Source organism: Pectinophora gossypiella, chromosome 7 (genome assembly GCF_024362695.1).
Source record: "Pectinophora gossypiella chromosome 7, ilPecGoss1.1, whole genome shotgun sequence".
NCBI classification, from domain to species: Eukaryota; Metazoa; Arthropoda; class Insecta; order Lepidoptera; family Gelechiidae; genus Pectinophora; species Pectinophora gossypiella.
The window spans coordinates 6,134,116-6,154,172 of record NC_065410.1 but is presented as its reverse complement, the minus strand read 5'-3'; the positions used below and the strand labels follow the sequence as shown (position 1 = coordinate 6,154,172).

Sequence of the window (20,057 nt, the reverse complement as noted above, 5' to 3'; positions counted from 1 at the left end):
ATAACCACCACCAACCACCATCACCACCATCTCGACCATTATAGACGGCTTTTTTGAAGTGACTTATTGTAGTTTTGCCGCAAATGGCATTAACTACTTGGCCGGACAAAGTTAGAGACGGCGATACGGCTCACCACCTATCATCATCTCGATGTTGTCCAAACATCGAGAAGCTTTCGCTCGATGAGGTGTGGGTGGGTACTTAGTTCATCTTCCGATGGATGTACCTCTGAGTTAATTGGGATTGGCATTTACATACATACAATACGTAAAATAAACAGTTAAAAACTTATAAATGTAATATGCAAATAGTTTATGCATTAGCCAATGTTTTCGCTTATAAGTTATTACTTACATGCATCACTGAAAATATATTAAACTAAACAAGCACTAAGTATATAGAGACAATTATTTGTATGTAAGTATGTTATCTATCTATCTACTTGATATAGGCCTCCACTCTTCCACGGCATTTTTATTTTTCTTTATTCACAATTATTTACAAGTATTATTGCTATGGAGTATTATGGAGATTTCACAAATCACTGGTTTGGGGAAAATTAAAAATATCTCGAATTGGTTTGTCTCGTAAATAGTGCACAACAGAGAGCCGAACAACGGTATTCGAGAATTCGTCTTGTCCTGCGTACTCTCTCTGATTATTTAAGAACTGCGCTCTTGCAGGTGAAGCAATCGCCATTTCTCTCTTCTCTTCGTGAAATCCTTCACCTCCTGATGATGACCTACACTTGCTCTTTTATTTTTTCATTAATGTTCTCCTAGGTCTACTTCTTCCTCTCTTTCCTTATTTTTTCCTCCTATGATGTTCTTTATAAATGAATCGTGTCGTATCAGGTGGACAATCATATTTCCTCCCCATTTCAATCATTGGACACCATTTCAGTCCAGCTTATCCTCTTAGCCTAGCCTCCATCCTTCGCCAACACCACGTCACAAACGCTTGCAAATTCTCTCTGTCTCTCTGTGTCATAATCCACATTTCACTTTCATAGAGTGCAATGCTATAAATGTAGGATTTAATAAAATTTTCTGACTTTTAATGAAATATTTTTTGTTTTGAAAATGTATTTCTTTCAGTTTAATGCTGTCTGCGTACTGCTATAAGTAAATTTAGTTTTTGAGAATGAAAACCGTGGACTCCAACTAGTAGGTAAAAATTTGCATTAGCAGGCATATAATTACAACGAACGCAGTTAGCAAAAGTAATGAGATACATTAGGAACGTTATATTTATCAAAAGGGCAAGGTTTCAGACCCATTTTTTATTGTTTTACTTTTACTGAAGAAATGAAATAGTAGTGCTTTACAATTGACAATGCATGTTTAATTCAGTACTTACTAATTTCCGAAATTTCTGTGCCCGCAGCAAGACCACTAAAGAAGTTTATCAATAATGTAAGTACGGTGCAGTGTAAATATGCAGTCGTTATATGAGCCTTATCAGGTGCCTTTGGCGGCTCAATAACATCCTAACACCAGGGTTGGTGGGAGGTGGATGACCAATTTCAGCAACCCACATGATAGAGAAGAAGAATAAAGAACAACAATTTTGCAGGTGGAACAGACCAAATGTAGTCTGTGATAAAGGAATATCTTGACTAATAACAGTTTATTATTACATTATATTCTTTTACAGCCTCAAACGGCCCCAGAGACCAACAAAAAATCCGCATCCATGAGAAGACGGGAATGGCCAATGCAATGGAAGATAAAAGAAAACTGAACATTATCTGGACAAGTGTTATTTTCTTCTCTCTGCTGCATATAATGGCAGTTTATGCCTTATATTTGGTGTTCTTCGAAGGTCTAGCACTAACCACTATGTGGGGTGAGAAATTCAATGTTATACCTTCTTCTTCTATCGTGTGGGTTGTGAGGTGGATAACCATCCTCTTTACCTTTTACATACCTACTTAACTCACGCCCGTAGTCGCCAGTGTAGGCAGAGCCACAAGCAATCAGGAGAACTTGCAGCCACTTTTGATACAAAGTCCTAAGAGGGATAACTATTGAAGAAATCGGTGACAGGTGATGAGCCCGTCGACCAATTATCGTGATGTTTTAAATATACCTCTAACATAAGCTCTCGACTAGGGTAGCCAGAGGTAAATACATCCATCGCAATATGAACTAAATAAAGTATAAGTACCCACACTTCACCAAGCTTAGAGCTCCTTAATTTACTTATTTAGTATTCGTTATTTTTTCGACTTGTTTTGAAAAAAGAACTTTAAATAAAGTTTTTTTGACGACCTCCGTGGTCCAGTGGTTGAACGTTGAATCAGTTTGGTTAGGACATTACTGGCTGATCACCAGATTGTCCGAAAGTAAGATGATTCGTGCTTCGGAAGAATAGAATAGAATAGAATAGAATAGAATAGAAACTTTATTTGCGTCAAACATGGTGAATAAGGTGACAAGTGGGTATTAGAAGTAGGTACAATACATGTTTCGCCATAACAATGTTGGCATGCAAATGTTATATGTAGACAAAGGTACATTTATTTACACTAAACTTTTTCTTTAAACTAAAAATTACATTACTGCAGAAATTCCCTGACTGAATAAAAATTACGTTCATTAAGCCATTTATATAATTTTGTCTTAAATAATGTCAATTTTAGCAAGGCATGTTACGCCGTCGGTCCCGGTTACTACTCACTGATGTAAGTAAGTAGTCGTTACATGAGCCATTTCAGGGGCCTTTGGCGCGGCGGCTCAATAGTAACCCTGACATCAGGGTTGATGAGGTTGGTACTCCACCTCACAACCCGCACAATAGAAGAAGAAGAAGAATAAAGTTTAAATACACTATGTTGGTATTTCCAATTTCAGTTTATGTGTACGGCTTACTCGGAGGACTGGGCGTTACGGCGGGTGCCCACAGGCTATGGACACATCGCTCTTACAAAGCTAAACTCCCCCTACGAGTGATGCTTATGCTCTTCCACTGTATTGCTATACAGGTAAGTATGTACATTTTTAACCCACTAACTAGAATTTAAGTATTTCGTTTAGTTGTAAGTATAGCTTTATCGTGCTGGTATCAGAGAGCTGTGGCTTTCCTACATGTATGCACTTGAGTCTCTCTCTCTCTCTAAGAGCTGCGCTCTTGTCGGTGGAGTAATCGCCATTCCTCTCTTCTTGCCGCCAAAATGCACTTGAGTACGCACAGCAAATCCAAAAAATATATATGTCGTGGCCAAGGGCCTGTTTCATAAAACTTACAATTTTAAATTACAACGACAATTTGGTGTTTATTACGTAGCTAATTTGAAACTGCAAAATATTTGTGATCACACACTCCGCAATGTACATCAAGTAGAGTTGATAATTTCATGATGTACTCGATCATTTCATGAAATAGTCACATTTCATGAAATAGAATATCACACGTCGGCCACATCATGATGTACTTTGGCAAAATCAATGAACACAAAACGTTTAACGATATGAGCATCTAATTGCATGATTACTTCATGATATGGCCAAACGTTGGCAATCGGTAAAAAGCGGTAGTGGCGCTGGTGTTGATTATATTTAAAATTTGATTGATATTATAATCGATGAATCAATGTAATTGTACAATTTACCATATCGAATAGGTACATAATTTTGAAACTAAGAAATTAATCGACTATTCGCATTTTTATTACACCACATAACATGAACAACCGCCGTTCACCGATTTGGCCAAACGTTGATTGAAATATCATTAAACGTTGACGTTTCAACGATATGGTCAACTTAAGTTGGCTTTTTCATGAAATATGACCATTTAATTAAATGATCAATTCTACTATCTGGCCACGACATATAAATAAGATTACGCCTAATTTCCGTTGGGGAAGAGAACGGAATCCACTCACTACTTCTTCCACTCTCATCGAAGACACAAAGACTACATGCATGCTCGCCGGTTTAAAGTTCTGACCTGGTCTTTTTTACCCACGACGGAACGGAGCAGGTATATGCGTTTAGGGTGAGAGATGTTTGTGTGTGCGTTTGTGCAAATAAATGTTATTAATTATCTTCTAAACTAATAATCCGATTTTGATGCGGTTTTCAATAACGGGTTTGTGTTTGATGAGTTCATGTTATTAGACAGGTGTCATGTCTGTAACTCACTAGGGGGCGCCACAATATTAGAGTTTAGAGTCAATATTATTCGAAACGCCTCTTCAATTTATAATAGCAATTTATTTGCAATAGTTTTTATTTGTTAATTGTTTCTGACAGGCGTTTTTTTTTTCGGTTCCATTGATTACACGTAATTACGTCGAACACGGTGCTGTTTCATTGCTACCTAAATCCCTTAAAAATCAGTAAAAAGGTATATCAGGCATATTCATGGTCCTTCGAGCCAGATTTCAGAGAAGATCACAATCAATAAATTGTAGATAATACGAAGTGATTGGCGAAGATTAAAGAAAAATCAAGATCGACTATAAGTGGCACGTGGATTGTGTGGTCAAGTGAATCAAATTCATCCAATTAATCCTCATTTAATTCATAAACTTGAACCCATCACTCAATAATCAGGTAGTATTAAGTAAACAGCCTCCGTGGTCTAGTGGTTAGAGCGTTAGGCTCACGATCTGGTGGTCCGGGTTCGATTCCCGATGGGGACATTGTCGAAATCACTTTGTGAGACTATCCTTTGTTTGGTAAGGACTTTTCAGGCTTGAATCACCTGATTGTCCGAAAAAGTAAGATGATTCCGTGCTTCGGAGGGCACGTTAAGCCGTTGGTCCCGGCTATTAGCCGTAAAAATACCTCCACCAATCCGCAGTGGAGCAGCGTGGTGGAGTATGCTCCATACCCCCTCCGGTTGATTGAGGGGAGGCCTGTGCCCAGCAGTGGGACGTATATAGGCAGTTTATGTATGTTATGTATTAAGTAAAGCAAAGTGTTGTTAATTACGGTTAGTATAATTTTAATTACATTTATTACCCACGACGGAACGGAGCAGGTATATGCGTTTAGGGTGAGAGATGTTTGTGTGTGCGTTTGTGCAAAGTAATGTTACCACCTATCTTTTAAACTAATGATCCGATTTTGAGGCGGTTTTCAATAACGGGATTGTGTTTGATGAGTTCATGTTCTTAGACAGGTGTCATGGCTGTAACTCACTAGGGGGTGCCACAATATTAGTGCAAAACAATGTTGCAATATAATCAAAACGAAATGTCCGATTACAATAAATTCTGTTTTCGGCAATGTGTACGTGGTAGCTTATTGCATGTTCCCAAATAATATAAAAATTACGTCTTTCTAGAGGGTGCTACAATATTGTGAATCAGAATCAGAATCATTTATTCAACGTAATTATCATGGATAAACTTGTTGAAGGTCAATGTAACATTTTTGAATTTACGTCATTTCGCAAGGTGTTATGGCTGAGGAGAAGAAATGACAAGAAACTGCAACAGCAACACATCTTTTAAAAACCAATGAGGATATACATTACAAGTTATTTAATAACTAGAGGAACACATTCAATACCAGACATTTTTATCATTTAGGTAGTCATTAATCTTATAATAAGCTTTTTTACATAAAGTAAGCTTCACGTGAGCTTTAAATTTATTTTCTGACAAATTTAAAATATTATCTGGTATTTTATTGTAAAAACGTATACATAACCCCAAAAAAGATGAATTTAATTTACTTAATCTAGAATTTTGAATAGCAATTTTATGTTTATTTCTTGTATTGTAAGTATGCCTTTCACAGTTTCTCGGAAGGAGAGATAAGTTTTTACGTACATACATAATGTTTTCATATATATATTGACTTGCGACCGTCAGTATATTTATTTCTTTAAACAGCTCCCTCAAAGAGTCCCGACAACGCAGTTTATAAATAGCGCGAACTGCTCTTTTTTGAATGATGAAAATATTTTCTACATCAGCGGCTCGACCCCACAGCAAAATACCGTAAGACATTATGCTGTGGAAGTAGCTGAAGTAGACAAGTCTAGCAGTGGGTACATCTGTGAGTTGTCGGATCCTTCTGACGGCATATGCTGCTGAACTTAGCTTGCCCGCTAGTGATACAATATGTGGGCCCCATTGAAGTTTTGAATCTACAGTAATTCCTAAGAAAACTGTGTGTTCAACAAAATCTAGTTTCTCGTCGTTAATTTTAATGTTATTATTTACTTTCTTTACGTTTGGTAGAACAAATTTAATACACTTCGTTTTCTTAGCATTTAGAACTAGGTTATTTACTGTAAACCAAAAAAAAAAATAGTATTGCAATAATATTAAAACGAAATGTCCAATTTCAATGCGGTTTTCAGCAATGGGTTCGTAGTTGAATGGTGCATGGTCTAAGATAAGTCTTATGATATTAACTCACTAGGAGGCGCTGCTATATTAGTGTGAAACGTTTATATTGCAATATTATTAAAATTAAAACGTATTGTCTGATTTCAATGCGGATTTCAGGAATGAGTTCGTGGGTGATTGGTGCATGTTCTCAGATGAGTGTTATAGAGGTAACTTTAAACAGAAAGCAACTGTATAATATATAATAAGGGACTTAATATTATGTGGTAGGATGAATCACACTTATTGTTTTGCGAGATCTTACCTACACAATACATTATATAGATTATAATTCGTATATGCTCTCTAAAAAGTCTGAAATAAAATTAAGCAAAATTAAAAATTTTGGAAAAACCCACGACGGTAAAAATATCATCGAAAAAGAATAAAATAACTCAAAACCCCCGACTTAACCCAATTATTATGTAACGAAATATTATATTAGACTTAAAAATACTTTCTAAAAAAGAGTTGATATCTCGAGACATCGGTAATAGATATACTTAAGTACCTAAACAATGAATATGGATGTTTACAGTTTTTTCCTAACGTGTCTGTTTCTCGAAGATATACTTAAATGTAGCGATAATAATTTTACCATAATACATAACCGAGGAATATCCGTTGGGGGCTGCCATTAACCCAGCTAAAGTTTTTCTAGTGACGTGAATACAATTATTGAAGAATTGTAGATGTTTATCGAGGACATAAAATACACTTATGAGTATGATTAAATTTCTGTTGAAATTTCATATAGAAAAGGCAGCCCCCGACGGATATTCCTCGGTTATGTATTATGGTAAAATTATTATCGCTACATTTAAGTATATCTTCGAGAAACAGACACGTTAGGAAAAAACTGTAAACATCCATATTCATTGTTTAGGTACTTAAGTATATCTATTACCGATGTCTCGAGATATCAACTCTTTTTTAGAAAGTATTTTTAAGTCTAATATAATATATCGTTACATAATAATTGGGTTAAGTCGGGGGTTTTGAGTTATTTTATTCTTTTTCGATGATATTTTTACCGTCGTGGATTTTTCCAAAATTTTTAATTTTGCTTAATTTTTTTAAAACGTCCTAGATCTGGGGGGTTAAAAAGGCACACCAAAGCAATTCATCTAAAAAAGCAATATTGCTATTGCGCACTTACTTTTATATGCGCAAATGTCATATTGCAATATTGCTTGATGAATTGCTTCGATATGGCCTTTTTAACCCCCTTGATCGCGGTACGCGTAGGCCTACAAGATCTACTCACTCTTTATGAATTCAACGAGAATATTACATTTTTCAGAACACTGTACTGGACTGGGCACGTAACCACCGCATGCACCACAAGTACTCGGAAACGGACGCGGACCCTCACAACGCTAAACGAGGTTTCTTCTTCTCTCACATGGGATGGCTTATGGTTAGAAAGCATCCGGACATCAAAGCTAAAGGTCATACCATCGACATAAGTGACCTAACGTCCGATCCTGTACTTCAGTTCCAGAAAAAGTATGAGTTTTAACCTGGTTTCTCTCGCTATTTTGGTTTTCTCATGATCATCATCAGCCCATTAACGTCCCCACTGCACGGGCCTTCCCTATGGATGGATAGGGAGATCGGGCCTTAAACCAGCCCAGTGCGGATTGATGGTTATTAACGACTGCTAATGCACCCGGGACCAACGGATTAACGTGCCTTCCGAAGCACGGAGGAGCTCGAGATGAAAACTTTTTTTTTGTGGTCACCCATCCTATGACCGGCCTTTGCGAAAGTTGCTTAACTTCAACAATCGTAGACCGAGCGCATTTTAACCGCTGCGCCACCGAGCTCCTCGGTTTTCTCATGATGATGTTTTATCCTTCGCCGTTACTAGCCTTCTCTTCGCACGGCTCCTAACATAAACCCTCGCTTTTGTCATAGAATAACCACCACCAGCATTTGAGCTAGGTTTATCTCACCCCCCTCGAACATAGTTTAGTCTTCAATCGTACAGCGTCAGACACACACACAGATGCCTGAACGATAACTTTAATGTGTGGTGTCTGTGTAAAACGAGGGTGTTTGTATGGAGATAGTGTGCCTTTGCGCAGTCATTGGTGGATAACGGATTAATTCGACTGTAGTACCTACAACTTTATAGGCGAAGCGTCATAACATGACGCTTCTCAGAGTGACGATATTTCTAAGTATATGATGTAGCGTTGAAAAGGTCAATACCCGTCATTATGGTGACAGTTTCATATACAATATTATACCCACACTTTGTCTGAAAAAAAGTGAATACTTTGTATAAATTAATTAAATGTTTTATTTTTAGGTACTATGGCGTGTTGGTACTGTTGATGAGCGTGGTAGTGCCAATGTACATAGCTACTCTCTGGGGCGAGACGCTGTGGAACTCCTTCTTTATAGACGTTATATATCGATTCACAATTTCATTACACCATACTTGGCTAGTCAACTCTGCTGCACACATGTGGGGTAACAAACCTTACGACAAGCACATCAACCCAGCAGAGAACAAACTCGTTGCGATATGCGCCTTTGGTGAAGGTTTCCACAACTACCACCACGCCTATCCTTGGGACTACAAGACTTCAGAATTAGGGAATTATTCATTGAATGTTTCGACATTATTTATTGATGTGATGGCCAAAATAGGCTGGGCGTATGATTTGAAGACAGTGCCTCATGAGATTATAAAACAGCGAATTGAAAGGAGTGGAGATGGTAGTCATGTAAAATTTAATTAACGTTATAAGTAGTATAAAATATAGGTACCTATATTTGGGACGTTTTGAAAGATAATAAGTTCGATTGAATTGATTGCTCGAATTGAAGTTAAAACTTCATCGTAGTACGAAGAATCGCGTCACAAGTTGTAATTTTTCTGTAAGTACGGTCACGAGCATTAAATGTATACACTTTGGTACCATGTCACATTAACTATTTTGACAAATTGAACTGTAAGTCTTACTAAATGTCAAATATGTTAGTGCGACAGAGTCCTAATGTAGGTATATTATATTGTTTAAGACTGTACTTACCTATAAGTAGATAAAAATTATGTAATCTCTTGATGTAAGTATGGATAGAAATCTTGAGTAGACGGCCCTAAGTACGTGTTGTTATTCCGCAAGCAGAGGGCGAGGCAGTAAGTAATTACTTACGTATGCAATTTAAAATACACCAGCCTGCAAAACAAAGTAAGTACTTACTACACTTTCAACGTTTTTATTTTTTTATTGATTACAGATGTTCGAGATTTAAAATTAAAAACGTTTTATAGATAATTTTATTAGCTTTCTTTGTAACTGTGGGATGAATGAAAGTGTTTATCATCATCATCATCATCAAAAGAGTAATATAGAGGTAATATAAGACGAACGAATAAGAGAGAGACAGGTACGTGAGACAGAGATACAAGAACAGAGTGGAAGAGTAAGATTATTTATGAATATATTTGATTTTTTTTTTAAACTAAAACCCGACTACGGAAAAATCACGCTCTAAAAAGTATGAAACAAGAAATTATGTATATTTCTCTGAAATTCTTCCGAATATTGGTGTTTAGCAGATAGCCGTGGTCGTATGCCGTGATAAGCAAACTTCTAGGACAAATTCATATAATACATACATACATAGCGGTCAAACACATAACCTTACTTTTTTCTTCGTCGAAGTCGGGAAAAAAAGGGACTGACGAGGAATTAAGGACGACGTGTGTATGCAATGCGCTGCGGAAGGTTTTTTTTTTCAAATTCAACTTAGGTAATTCAGGATATTGCGGTGTAATTTATGTGTTGTTTAAAATCATTTAAAAACAATATAGTGGAAAATGTAAGTGTTTATTTTCCCACTCCCTCTAAACATACATTATCTGTCCATTCTATCTTTAAAAAAGATAAAGCTACAAAAAATCCAGTTTTAGCTTATCGTCAAAAACTCAATTAACATTTATAAATTGTATGTCTTATATGATCATTTATTTTTTAATAACTGGTCTTGTCTCCTCGGGTTTCAAGACGCAGGTGGACCTCCCCGAGAAGACCGTTTTGTTTCTAATGTGTTGAGAAATCGCAACCTTAACGCAGTTGAACTCCAGCTACAGTTTCTTGAGACCCGAAGGGACTACATTATGTTATAGAGATAACATTATTTAGAAATCGCTTTATATTTTAAATCTCAAACTTCTATTGTTTAAAAACTAATTGCAGTAATTGAAAAGTGTAGTATGACGAATGTATCGTTTACCTATACTTACTACTAATTAAGTAATATTGTAAATGAATAAGTTTGTTTGGTTACTCATTCAAAGTCTATTACCTACTAATCCGATCATGATAAACTTTTACATACTTAGACGTAATCTGGTTTACATGTTTTATTTTTTATTTAAAAAGGTACCTATACTGATTAAATATACATCCATATATAGTTAAATATTGTGCGGAAGGCAAGAGGGAAACCACTGCCCTATTTTGCCCTAAAAATAAGCATGGAGAATGCTACAATGACAACAGCGTGGCTCTTAAAATTAAATTAGTGATCATGATATAAATACCCGTATTTTTCATTTTTTCCCTTTCATGTTTATTAGGTACAGAAAAGAAAATACGTTAAGTACTCTGCAGTGTACCTACTTATCAGTAACTAATTATCAGTAACTGAAGTGTCCACGCGAGTGAAGTCGCGGGTAATAACTAGCGACTTCACTTTTATCATCAACATCGTTAATGAAAGCTTTGCATGAAATAAATATCAATTAATTGCCAACAAATAACAACGCACTGTCGTGAATATCAACAATTGTAATTAACGAAATTAATTAAATAAATTAGATAATTATTGGAATAAAGAATACACCAAACTTACTTAAAAAAACAAAGGTCGCTGGTCGTGTTCGTCATCACTTTTTTAATGATGAAAGACGAATGCTAACAAAGGATAAACACTTGCATAATATTATACCTAATGTATAAATAACATTCTGAACACAAGTATAGTTTAGTTTACTCTGATACTTTCTGTAGACCAGTAGCACCCAAACAAGCGAGCAAATCCACTAATATAGTTTATTCATTAAGTAAGTAATGTCGCATAATTAAAAGCTCTTTTACATTATTCACATTTCGGCATTACCGGTGTAAAGGCAACGACAAAGCCTATGGAATAAATTAATAAAAACAAAAAAAAAACTCCGTAAGTATTAAGTATTTTTTGGAAGATGAGCTGGGGGTTAATAGGGCCACATTAAAGCAATTCACCTAAAAAAGCAATATTGCTATTTGACATTTTGTTTGCATTGCACACTTACTTTTATATGCGCAAGTGTCAAATTGCAATATTGCTTTTTTAGATGAATTGCATCGATGCAGATGTGGCCATTTTAACCCTGGGGGGTTAAAATCAGAACTCTAAACCGGCGCGCATGCACGAAATCTTTGTGTCTTCGATGAGAATGGAAGAAGCGAAAGTGCTGTGTCAGGATCGTATTGAGTGGAATTCCGTTGTCTCTGCTCCAACGGAAATTAGGCGTGATATGTGTATCTTGGATTTTTGCTATGCGTATTGCGTACTCATGTGAAGACCACACCGCCTTTTTAACCCCACTGGACTCCTTAATTTCAAATTAAGTTACTTTCTTAACAAAAATAAAGCATACAATAGGTATTGAATTACAAAAAGTATTGTAGAAATTGTGCAATCGTAACTCCCATACAAGGCTTAAAAAACATGTAAGTACTTGGATGTCAGTATTGTCCTTTCGCGGGTGGCAATAAATTCCAAAGTTCTCTGAGATGAAATGAGTAAAGTGTGTGTGTATATGTGTAAGAAAGAGGGACAGTTTGTGTTATATGTGTATGAACCATCGACTGAAACGTATGAAAACTGACTACTTGTGACTAATGTTTAAAGTCGTAAAGTCCCTTGTCCTTTTTAAAATCTAAACCCCCCACCTCCAGACACAACTAGGCCTTACGGTGATAAAACAGCATTGTAAAATCAGAATAACAGAATAGTCATTGTATAGGATAACTAGCTGGGGTTTAGTACCAGCAGAAAGTGGAACTAAATTTAAATTACTTGCCTAGGCATTGAATGGTGTCGAATTAAATGTTTTTGATCCAAGTCATATGCCTAGCCGTTTTATGAAATGACTGAATATCATTCAGGCCGTTAGTTGAACGACTTCGTTTAGTAAAAAAAAGGCGAATTAAGCTAGTTGGCTGTGAAATAGTTAATTGCATCGTGATTTTCAGCGTAAAGTTGGTCCTGAGAACAATACAGTATAGTCAGAAAGTTACAAGAAGACAAGAATGACGGAAAATAAAAATAAACCGACTATTTATTGGTCGAGTGTGAGTTTCTTCACTGTGCTGCATGTTATGGGAGTCTATGGATGGTATCTGATATTCACCAAAGCCCTAAGGCTAACCGTAATATGGGGTAAGTACCTACCTACTTCATCATCATCAGCCCATTAATGTCCCCACTGCTGGAGCACGGGCCTTCCCTATGGATGGATAAGAAAATCGGGCCTTGAACCATCACGCGGGCCCAGTGCGGATTGATGGTTATTAACGACTGCTAATGCAGCCGGGACCAACGGCTTAACGTGCCTTCCGAAGCACGGAGGAGCTCGAGATGAAAACTTTTTTTTTGTGGTCACCCATCCTATGACCGGCCTTTGCGAAAGTTGCTTAACCTCAACAATCGCAGACCGAGCGCGTTTACCACTGCGCCACCGAGCTCCTTAAAAGTACCTACCTACTTATCAGAGTCAATAATAATAATTCGTTGTCTTTAGTTTAAGTAAGACCGGCAATATAATGATGATGATCATGATATCCTCCCAAACGTATCCGTCGACGGCGACACCCTTAGCTAGTGTTTATATTATTTATTATGTGGCCTGCGCTCTTACATGGGCGCGAGATTGACTAGCAAAACCAAATTTCGTTTTAAAAGTCCTGTTGCACAATACGTAGAGAGTCCCACTTGAGTTATGTGTAGTGGTAGGAGACCTTGGGTCAAGTTTTTCGGATTTAGCGTTTCGCGTCAATTCAAATTCAAATTCAAAAATATCTTTATTCACTAGGTAACATAGTTACACTTTGAATCGTCAGTTTTTACATAACGAACGTCGCATCCGCCTAAAACTACTGCAGCTTCTCACAACCTGTATATCCGGGGAAAAGAAGCTGCAAGAAAAACCTCGGCACAGGGCCCTAGACGTTCTTTAAACAAATAAACATAAAATATTGGTGTACAATTGAGTAATTTAGCTGCCTAATATCAGTTCTCAGACAGTTAATCCCATGCATTCATATCTTCTAAATAATTACTAACTTTATAGTAAGTAACCTTTTTTATAAAGAGTTTGTTTAACTACTGTCTTAAAACAGTTGAAAGGCAAATTATGAATGTCAATGGGAATTTTATTGTAAAAACGTATAAATTGCCCCTTAAAAGATTTAGTAAACTTATGTAATCGATTTGTGACTTGTAAGGCAAGTTTATTTTTATTACGGGTATTAACAATGTGCCGATCGCTATTTTTTGCAAATAAACCTCCTACATATATGTTTTTTTACATATATTAAGTTTTCAAAGATACATAGTATAGACGTCTCAGGTTTATGTTATATTTGTTTGAATACATGTACATGCTTCGATAGTCGAATCCACAGAAAATCAGCCCCTGGACAGGAAAGCGTATGGAAAAAACCTAGCGTGTGTAACCTAACAGGGTTTTGTCGTCATTGTCTACTTATTCGGTAGCGCGTAATATTCCGTATTCTATGGGATCGCGCTAATTATACAATAGACCGGCCCTACTACAGCCGGCAGGACTAGGTTCAAGATAAATTAAGAAACTGATTACTAAGTATATAAAGACAGACCTAAAACTATCGGAAACATTATTTTTTTCAATTTTACTCATTTATGAATTTTGATCAAGAAAAACGTAATAAAGTCCGACATTTTATCACGTTTTTCTGTGACGTCACTTCGTGCTTTATCAGATAAATAAGATAGTGTCCAATTGGTCAAATCAGATACCTACTTTTTACTTAACGTCAAAATATGAAATTACTATAGAATTTGTATGAAAAAGCAACATGTGACGTCATAGAAAAACGTAACAATATATCGCACTTATTATTACATTTTTATTAATTAAAATTCATAAATAAGCTAAATGGAAAAATGAAAACTTTTTTGTCAAACACTTTTTTTAAATGCACAACAAGCGACCTTATTGCTCATGCAGCAATCTCTTCCAGGTAACCTACTCATCATCATCTCCCTAGCGTCATCCCGTTTTTCACAGGGTCCGCTTACCCAATCTAAAGATTTGACAGTCCAGTTTTTTACAGAAGCGACTGCCTGTCTGACCTTCCAACTCGCGAAGGGAAAACCAGCCCAACAAAGGTTAGGTCATATAATTCCGAAATGCATTTCTCGGGAATGAGGATTTCCCATGATGTTTTCATTCACCGCTGCGCAGGAGATTTGTAACCTAAATATGAATTCGAAAACTAATTCCAAAATCATTGGTTTAGGCTTATGCTGGGACCTCAAATTGAGAGCAAGCGTTCTACAAACTGGTCTACCACGGCTCTCCAGGCAGCCGACTATTATATTTTTAATTTTTTTTCGTTCCTAATTATATAATATCATCATCATCATCATCAGCCCATTAACGTCCCCACTGCTGGGGCACGGGCCTTCCCTATGGATGGATAGGGAGATCGGGCCTTAAACCATCACGCGGGCCCAGTGCGGATTGATGGTTATTAGCGACTGCTAATGCAGCCGGGACCAACGGCTTAACGTGCCTTCCGAAGCACGGAGGAGCTCGAGATGAAAACTTTTTTTTTTGTGGTCACCCATCCTATGACCGGCCTTTGCCGAAGTTGCTTAACTTCAACAATCGCAGACCGAGCGCGTTTACCGCTGCGCCACCGAGCTCCTCTATATCACCGATATCCTCTATTATATAATATATCGTTAACAATTTCAGCTCATGTGTATGCCGTATTCGGTGGAATGGGAATCACAGCGGGAGCACACAGGTATTGGACACATCGCTCCTACAAAGCCAAACTACCTCTTCAAGTGCTGCTTATGCTATTCAACTGCATCGCTTTACAAGTACGTATCTACCTATATATTTGTTTATTGTAATATAAAGTTCCGCTTAGAATTAGTGCTATATAACTCATACTATAAATTTAGGTAGGTAGCTATAGTATATTTACCCTCCTGCCCTTATACCATTCTGGGTGGGGTCGGCACGATATGTATTCCTCTTCCATTCTAACTTTCAATCGTCATCTCGATACTCACACCTTTCACACACATATCCTTCTTGAAACAATCCATCCATACTTTCTTGTGTCGTCCCCTTTATCAATCACATTCATACTCATAACTTTCCTCGTTATATGCCTTTCATCCCTCCTCATTACATGTCCATACCATGCTAACCTGTTGTGCCTCAATTTCTCAGTGACCGGCGCTACTTTCAGATTTCCTTTTATATGTATATTTGTCGCAGTCGGATTGTATAATCCGCTGTATTACATTACGGCTAGCTGTGCAAAGGAAACGTGTTAAATATGTCGGTAAATAGTGAATTTAAGAACAATTTTCAAATGCAATTAGAAAAATATATTATTTTCACCCTATAATTTAAGTAGTAGTAAAATGCGGCTGAACGTGGACCGCTTTATTTGAGAACGTATCGCAATGACAATACGGCTAATCGTTGAACCGTCGCATTACAAAACGGCCCTGTTTTTGAAAACAGCTAGCCGTAATGTAATACAGCGGATTTTACAATCCGACTGCGACATATTCATTCGTAATCTTGTCCATTCTGGTCACACAACACATCCATCTCAACATTCACATCTCCGCCACGTGTACTCTTCTTTCATGCGTCTCCTTTCTCGCCCAACACTCAGAACCATACAGCACGACAGGTCTTATAATTTTTTTCCTTTTAGCTTTAGGTAGCTATATAGTACATAAAGCAAAATACACAAACATTTGTTTGTGTCTACGAATATTTTAATTCAATACTCAATAAATATCAAAAGAGAGGACGGATTCTGTATAAGCGTGAAGTATTGTTTCTGGAAAGAGTGCATTTGTCATGGTGGCCCCATTGTGATGGAGGCCCCTAGGTTCTGGCTTACGTATGTAGCCAATCCTTATATACCGCGCTGCGTACGATATCACCCAGATATATCCTGAGGATATATGTCTCCTAGTGGAGACGAGGCTTAAAAGAAGTGAGTGTAGAAAACAAATGACTGTACCCTATAATTAATGAGCGCCAATGTCATGTAGAAAGCATTTTGCATTGACAAAACCTAAAAATCTATTTAATTTTCAGAACCCTATAATAGACTGGGCTCGCGACCACCGCATGCACCACAAGTACTCGGAAACGGACGCGGACCCTCACAACGCTAAACGGGGTTTCTTCTTCTCCCACATTGGATGGCTTATGGTTAGAAAGCATCCGGACATCAAAGCTAAAGGTCATACCATCGACATGAGTGACCTAATGTCCGATCCAGTCCTTCAATTCCAAAAAAAGTAAGGGAATTTGAATGTACCTACACTTTATGATCAACCAGTTTTTCTAGTACCTAATGAGGGACTTTCCAGATGAAGTTCTTTGAAGATCACATAGATGGCGTTGTTGAGTTTAGAATGCTGATAGTACGGCTAGCGGACCAAAGTAAAAAAAAAAAACTATGAAGTGTTGATATTATCTGCCGTTATCGGCAAAGTTTTGCACTCTATTTACTACTCTAAATTAAGATCTGGCTGCTACAAACTCGTTTTTTTTTACTACGATTCATGTTAGGCTATGATTTACTGGGCTGCGTTTCCTTTGCCTGCCGGACGTACACAATAACAAAAAAAGACTATGGTTTTTAACAATATAACTGCCTAAACTGTACAGCCAAGCCATATAATTATGTGATTTTTAAAGAACGTAAGCGGGAAAGTCAGTCAATAAGCAAGTAGAAGCATATTCATTTCTTTGTTGCCTATCTTGGGGCACTCTGGCGCATTGCTCTGGATAGCCCTGAGTGCATCCAAAACACTCAACTGTAGCCTCATTTCAGTTAGGCGGATTTTTTCCCGCCATTAGTCTCCAACATCACGAATTTTGGAAGCTTTTCGCCTTTTCGGAATCATTAATGACTTTTTCTGTAATATGTTTTTAATTCCAGGAATTATGGGATTTTGGTACTATTAATGAGCGTAATAGTGCCAATGTACGTCCCCACGCTGTGGGGTGAGGCGCCGTGGACCTCCTTCGTCGTTTGCGTCTTAACTCGCTACGTAACCACATTAAACTACACTTGGCTAGTCAACTCTGCTGCACACATGTGGGGCAACAAACCCTACGACAAGAACATCAGCCCAACTGAGAACAAGCTCGTGTCATTGGTAACCTTTGGTGAAGGTTTCCACAACTACCATCACACCTATCCTTGGGACTACAAGACTTCAGAACTAGGAAGTTCATTGAATTTTACTAAAGTATTCATTGATTTTATGGCCGGAATAGGTTGGGCATATGATCTGAAGACGGTATCTAGCGAGATTATTGAACAGCGCATTGATAGAACTGGGGATGGTAGTCATGTTAAAAATAATGAAATTGATGTTTGTAGTACTAAAGTTCAAAATGTATTCTAGGCTAACTTGTAACTTAGTTTTATGATTTGTGAAAGCTTTTGGGACCACGCAAACCTTTAAAATCTGCTTATAAGCAGTAGGCAGTGATTTTTCCACAAGCATAATGCTCTACACATCACATGAATTAAGATTTACGGATGTGATGAACAGCAGGATAATCAGGGGACCAATCTATAGCCCATTAAAATAACATGATCTGGAAGACAAGCAGCTGAACGTGTTTATTCCGTGGGTGGACCTGTGGGGCGCGGGGGGTCATGTCATACATGTTGTCCCGGGCGACAGGTATCTAATTCTCTACGGAGATGATCGTCTGCGACCTGGTGACCAGTCCCGCCTGACATAAAAGCTGGTTCATTCTATGTTTTTTCTCTACTTCAGCAAAGAACCAAAGTTTTATACTTAGTACCTATACTATTATTATTAGTATTAAACTTAATTGTATCAGGTATAAAAAAAATAGAAAAAAAGTTTTAAATTGAATAACACCGTTTTATTTACCATCAACACGGAGGATTTACATAAGTAACGTAAATATAGGTACGTAAGACGTTTTTTTTTGCGCACCTACTCATTATTATACAACTTGGTAGGGTAACTAAATGGTCAAAACAGTAAACAAACCTTTTTAAGTTGTGAAGTAATTTAAAAGTTAATCATAATAATGTATTCCGAATGAGGGACTATCCAGGCTACATTTCCCAAACAAACTATAGATGGCGCTATTCAGTATTGCCTTCATTTAATCTTCTCGTTACATAAATGTGGAGGCCCCGATTCCTGCAGACACCGCCTAATTTTATTTTAAGTTATATCCGTCATTTTCATATCCGTCGAAAAGGAAAGGGACGGATGATTCACAGCTCTTAATTTTAGGAAGAATGAGTAAATGAATGAATAACCCGGGCGACGAAACAAAAGGTACGTCGCTGGTATGCAATCCGTTTGACGTGCTGTCTACTTAACTGTGTCGGGTTATTGACGGATGTAAAATTTTTAGACGGTTGGTTTAGATTTGTGCTTAAAATTGACGTGTGTTCCATAAATTTTATGCTTGTCGATTACCCGTCCCTTTCCTTTTCGGCGGATAAGAAAATGACAGATATAACTTAAAATAAAATTAGATGGTATTTACAGGAATTAGCACCATTGAAATAATAACTCGGATATTTTTAAAATGTCTTTACTCCTTTTTTATACACACACACCTTATTTTAAACCAAAATCATCTCACCCGACCGACATCGCACCAAAGACTCCCCTTTCTTACTTTTTAAAACTGCCTTACGTCCCATTCATTAACCATCTTCCTTTCATACCATAAACAATCAAATTCCCATTCATTATCCTTCCATAGCATTCTCACTTTCCTACATAAATAACAGACATATGAATCTTTTATCAAAAATCAAAATCAAATCAAATATACTTTATTGCACAAAACTAAAATCCTATCCTTCCCCCTTCTTCCTTTATCTTCTTCTTCTTATCCTTGTTTTTGGGTAGAAATGATGACCCTTGTTATTACACTTAAACAAAATGGCGTCCATCGGAGGGGGCGAGATAAATCAAGCTCTTTATTGGTGCGGGGCGCGGCCGTAGGTAGGTATAATTGATTATTCTATTCTCAGGGCAAACCCCAGACACGTCACGTCATAAAAATACCTCGTTTTACTCAGACACAACATATTGATGTTAACGTACACGCGCATCTGGTTAGGTGACGTCTGACGCCCATACGATTGAAGAGTTGAAGACTAACCACCTTACAAATAAAAAATAAACTTGGGCTGACCGTGGGTTAAGTATTTGACAGCCAAGCAAAATTGAATTCAATTATCATACAATTCGACAGTACTTTGCTTGGCTGTCAAATATTTAAACCCACGTTCATCCCTTGTTTATTTTTTATTTGTAAGTTGGTAAAAGTAGGTATGAAGTATGGAATAAGGTAAACCTAGCTCATCA

General features: G+C 37.2%; 3 protein-coding genes across 4 annotated transcripts in view; all 3 read left to right on the top strand.

Moving 5' to 3' along the window:
- The window catches only part of LOC126368574 ((11Z)-hexadec-11-enoyl-CoA conjugase-like), a 293,092-nt gene that overhangs the window by 61,889 nt on the left and 211,146 nt on the right, over positions 1–20,057 (top strand). The window lies entirely within an intron of this gene.
- Positions 1,247–12,635, top strand: LOC126368585 (acyl-CoA Delta-9 desaturase-like). Of its 2 annotated transcripts, none has more exons than XM_050012649.1 (5): positions 1,247–1,416; positions 1,658–1,825; positions 2,857–2,987; positions 7,657–7,862; positions 8,671–12,635. In XM_050012649.1, exons 2-5 carry the CDS (start codon positions 1,711–1,713, stop codon positions 9,104–9,106), a joined length of 888 nt encoding a protein of 295 aa, XP_049868606.1. In that variant the 5' UTR covers positions 1,247–1,416; positions 1,658–1,710; the 3' UTR covers positions 9,107–12,635. The 2 variants fall into 2 exon arrangements, with proteins under 2 accessions (XP_049868606.1, XP_049868605.1); XM_050012648.1 differs by having other exon boundaries at positions 1,658–1,849.
- On the top strand, positions 12,639–18,489 carry LOC126368583 (acyl-CoA Delta-9 desaturase-like). The gene is made up of 4 exons (XM_050012646.1): positions 12,639–12,803; positions 15,385–15,515; positions 16,765–16,970; positions 17,618–18,489. The coding sequence occupies exons 1-4, from the start codon at positions 12,674–12,676 to the stop codon at positions 18,087–18,089; spliced, it is 939 nt and encodes a 312-aa protein (XP_049868603.1). The 5' UTR covers positions 12,639–12,673; the 3' UTR covers positions 18,090–18,489.

Bases quoted from the DNA above. Each gene is read 5' to 3' on its own strand.
- LOC126368583 (XM_050012646.1), top strand. From the start codon at position 12,674: ATGACGGAAAATAAAAATAAACCGACTATTTATTGGTCGAGTGTGAGT. The intron at 12,804-15,384 runs GTAAGTACCTAC...TAACAATTTCAG, and splicing joins AAGGCTAACCGTAATATGGG to CTCATGTGTATGCCGTATTC. The intron at 16,971-17,617 runs GTAAGGGAATTT...TTTTAATTCCAG, and splicing joins GTCCTTCAATTCCAAAAAAA to GAATTATGGGATTTTGGTAC.
- LOC126368585 (XM_050012648.1), top strand. From the start codon at position 1,711: ATGGCCAATGCAATGGAAGATAAAAGAAAACTGAACATTATCTGGACA. The intron at 2,988-7,656 runs GTAAGTATGTAC...TACATTTTTCAG, and splicing joins TCCACTGTATTGCTATACAG to AACACTGTACTGGACTGGGC. The intron at 7,863-8,670 runs GTATGAGTTTTA...TTTTATTTTTAG, and splicing joins GTACTTCAGTTCCAGAAAAA to GTACTATGGCGTGTTGGTAC.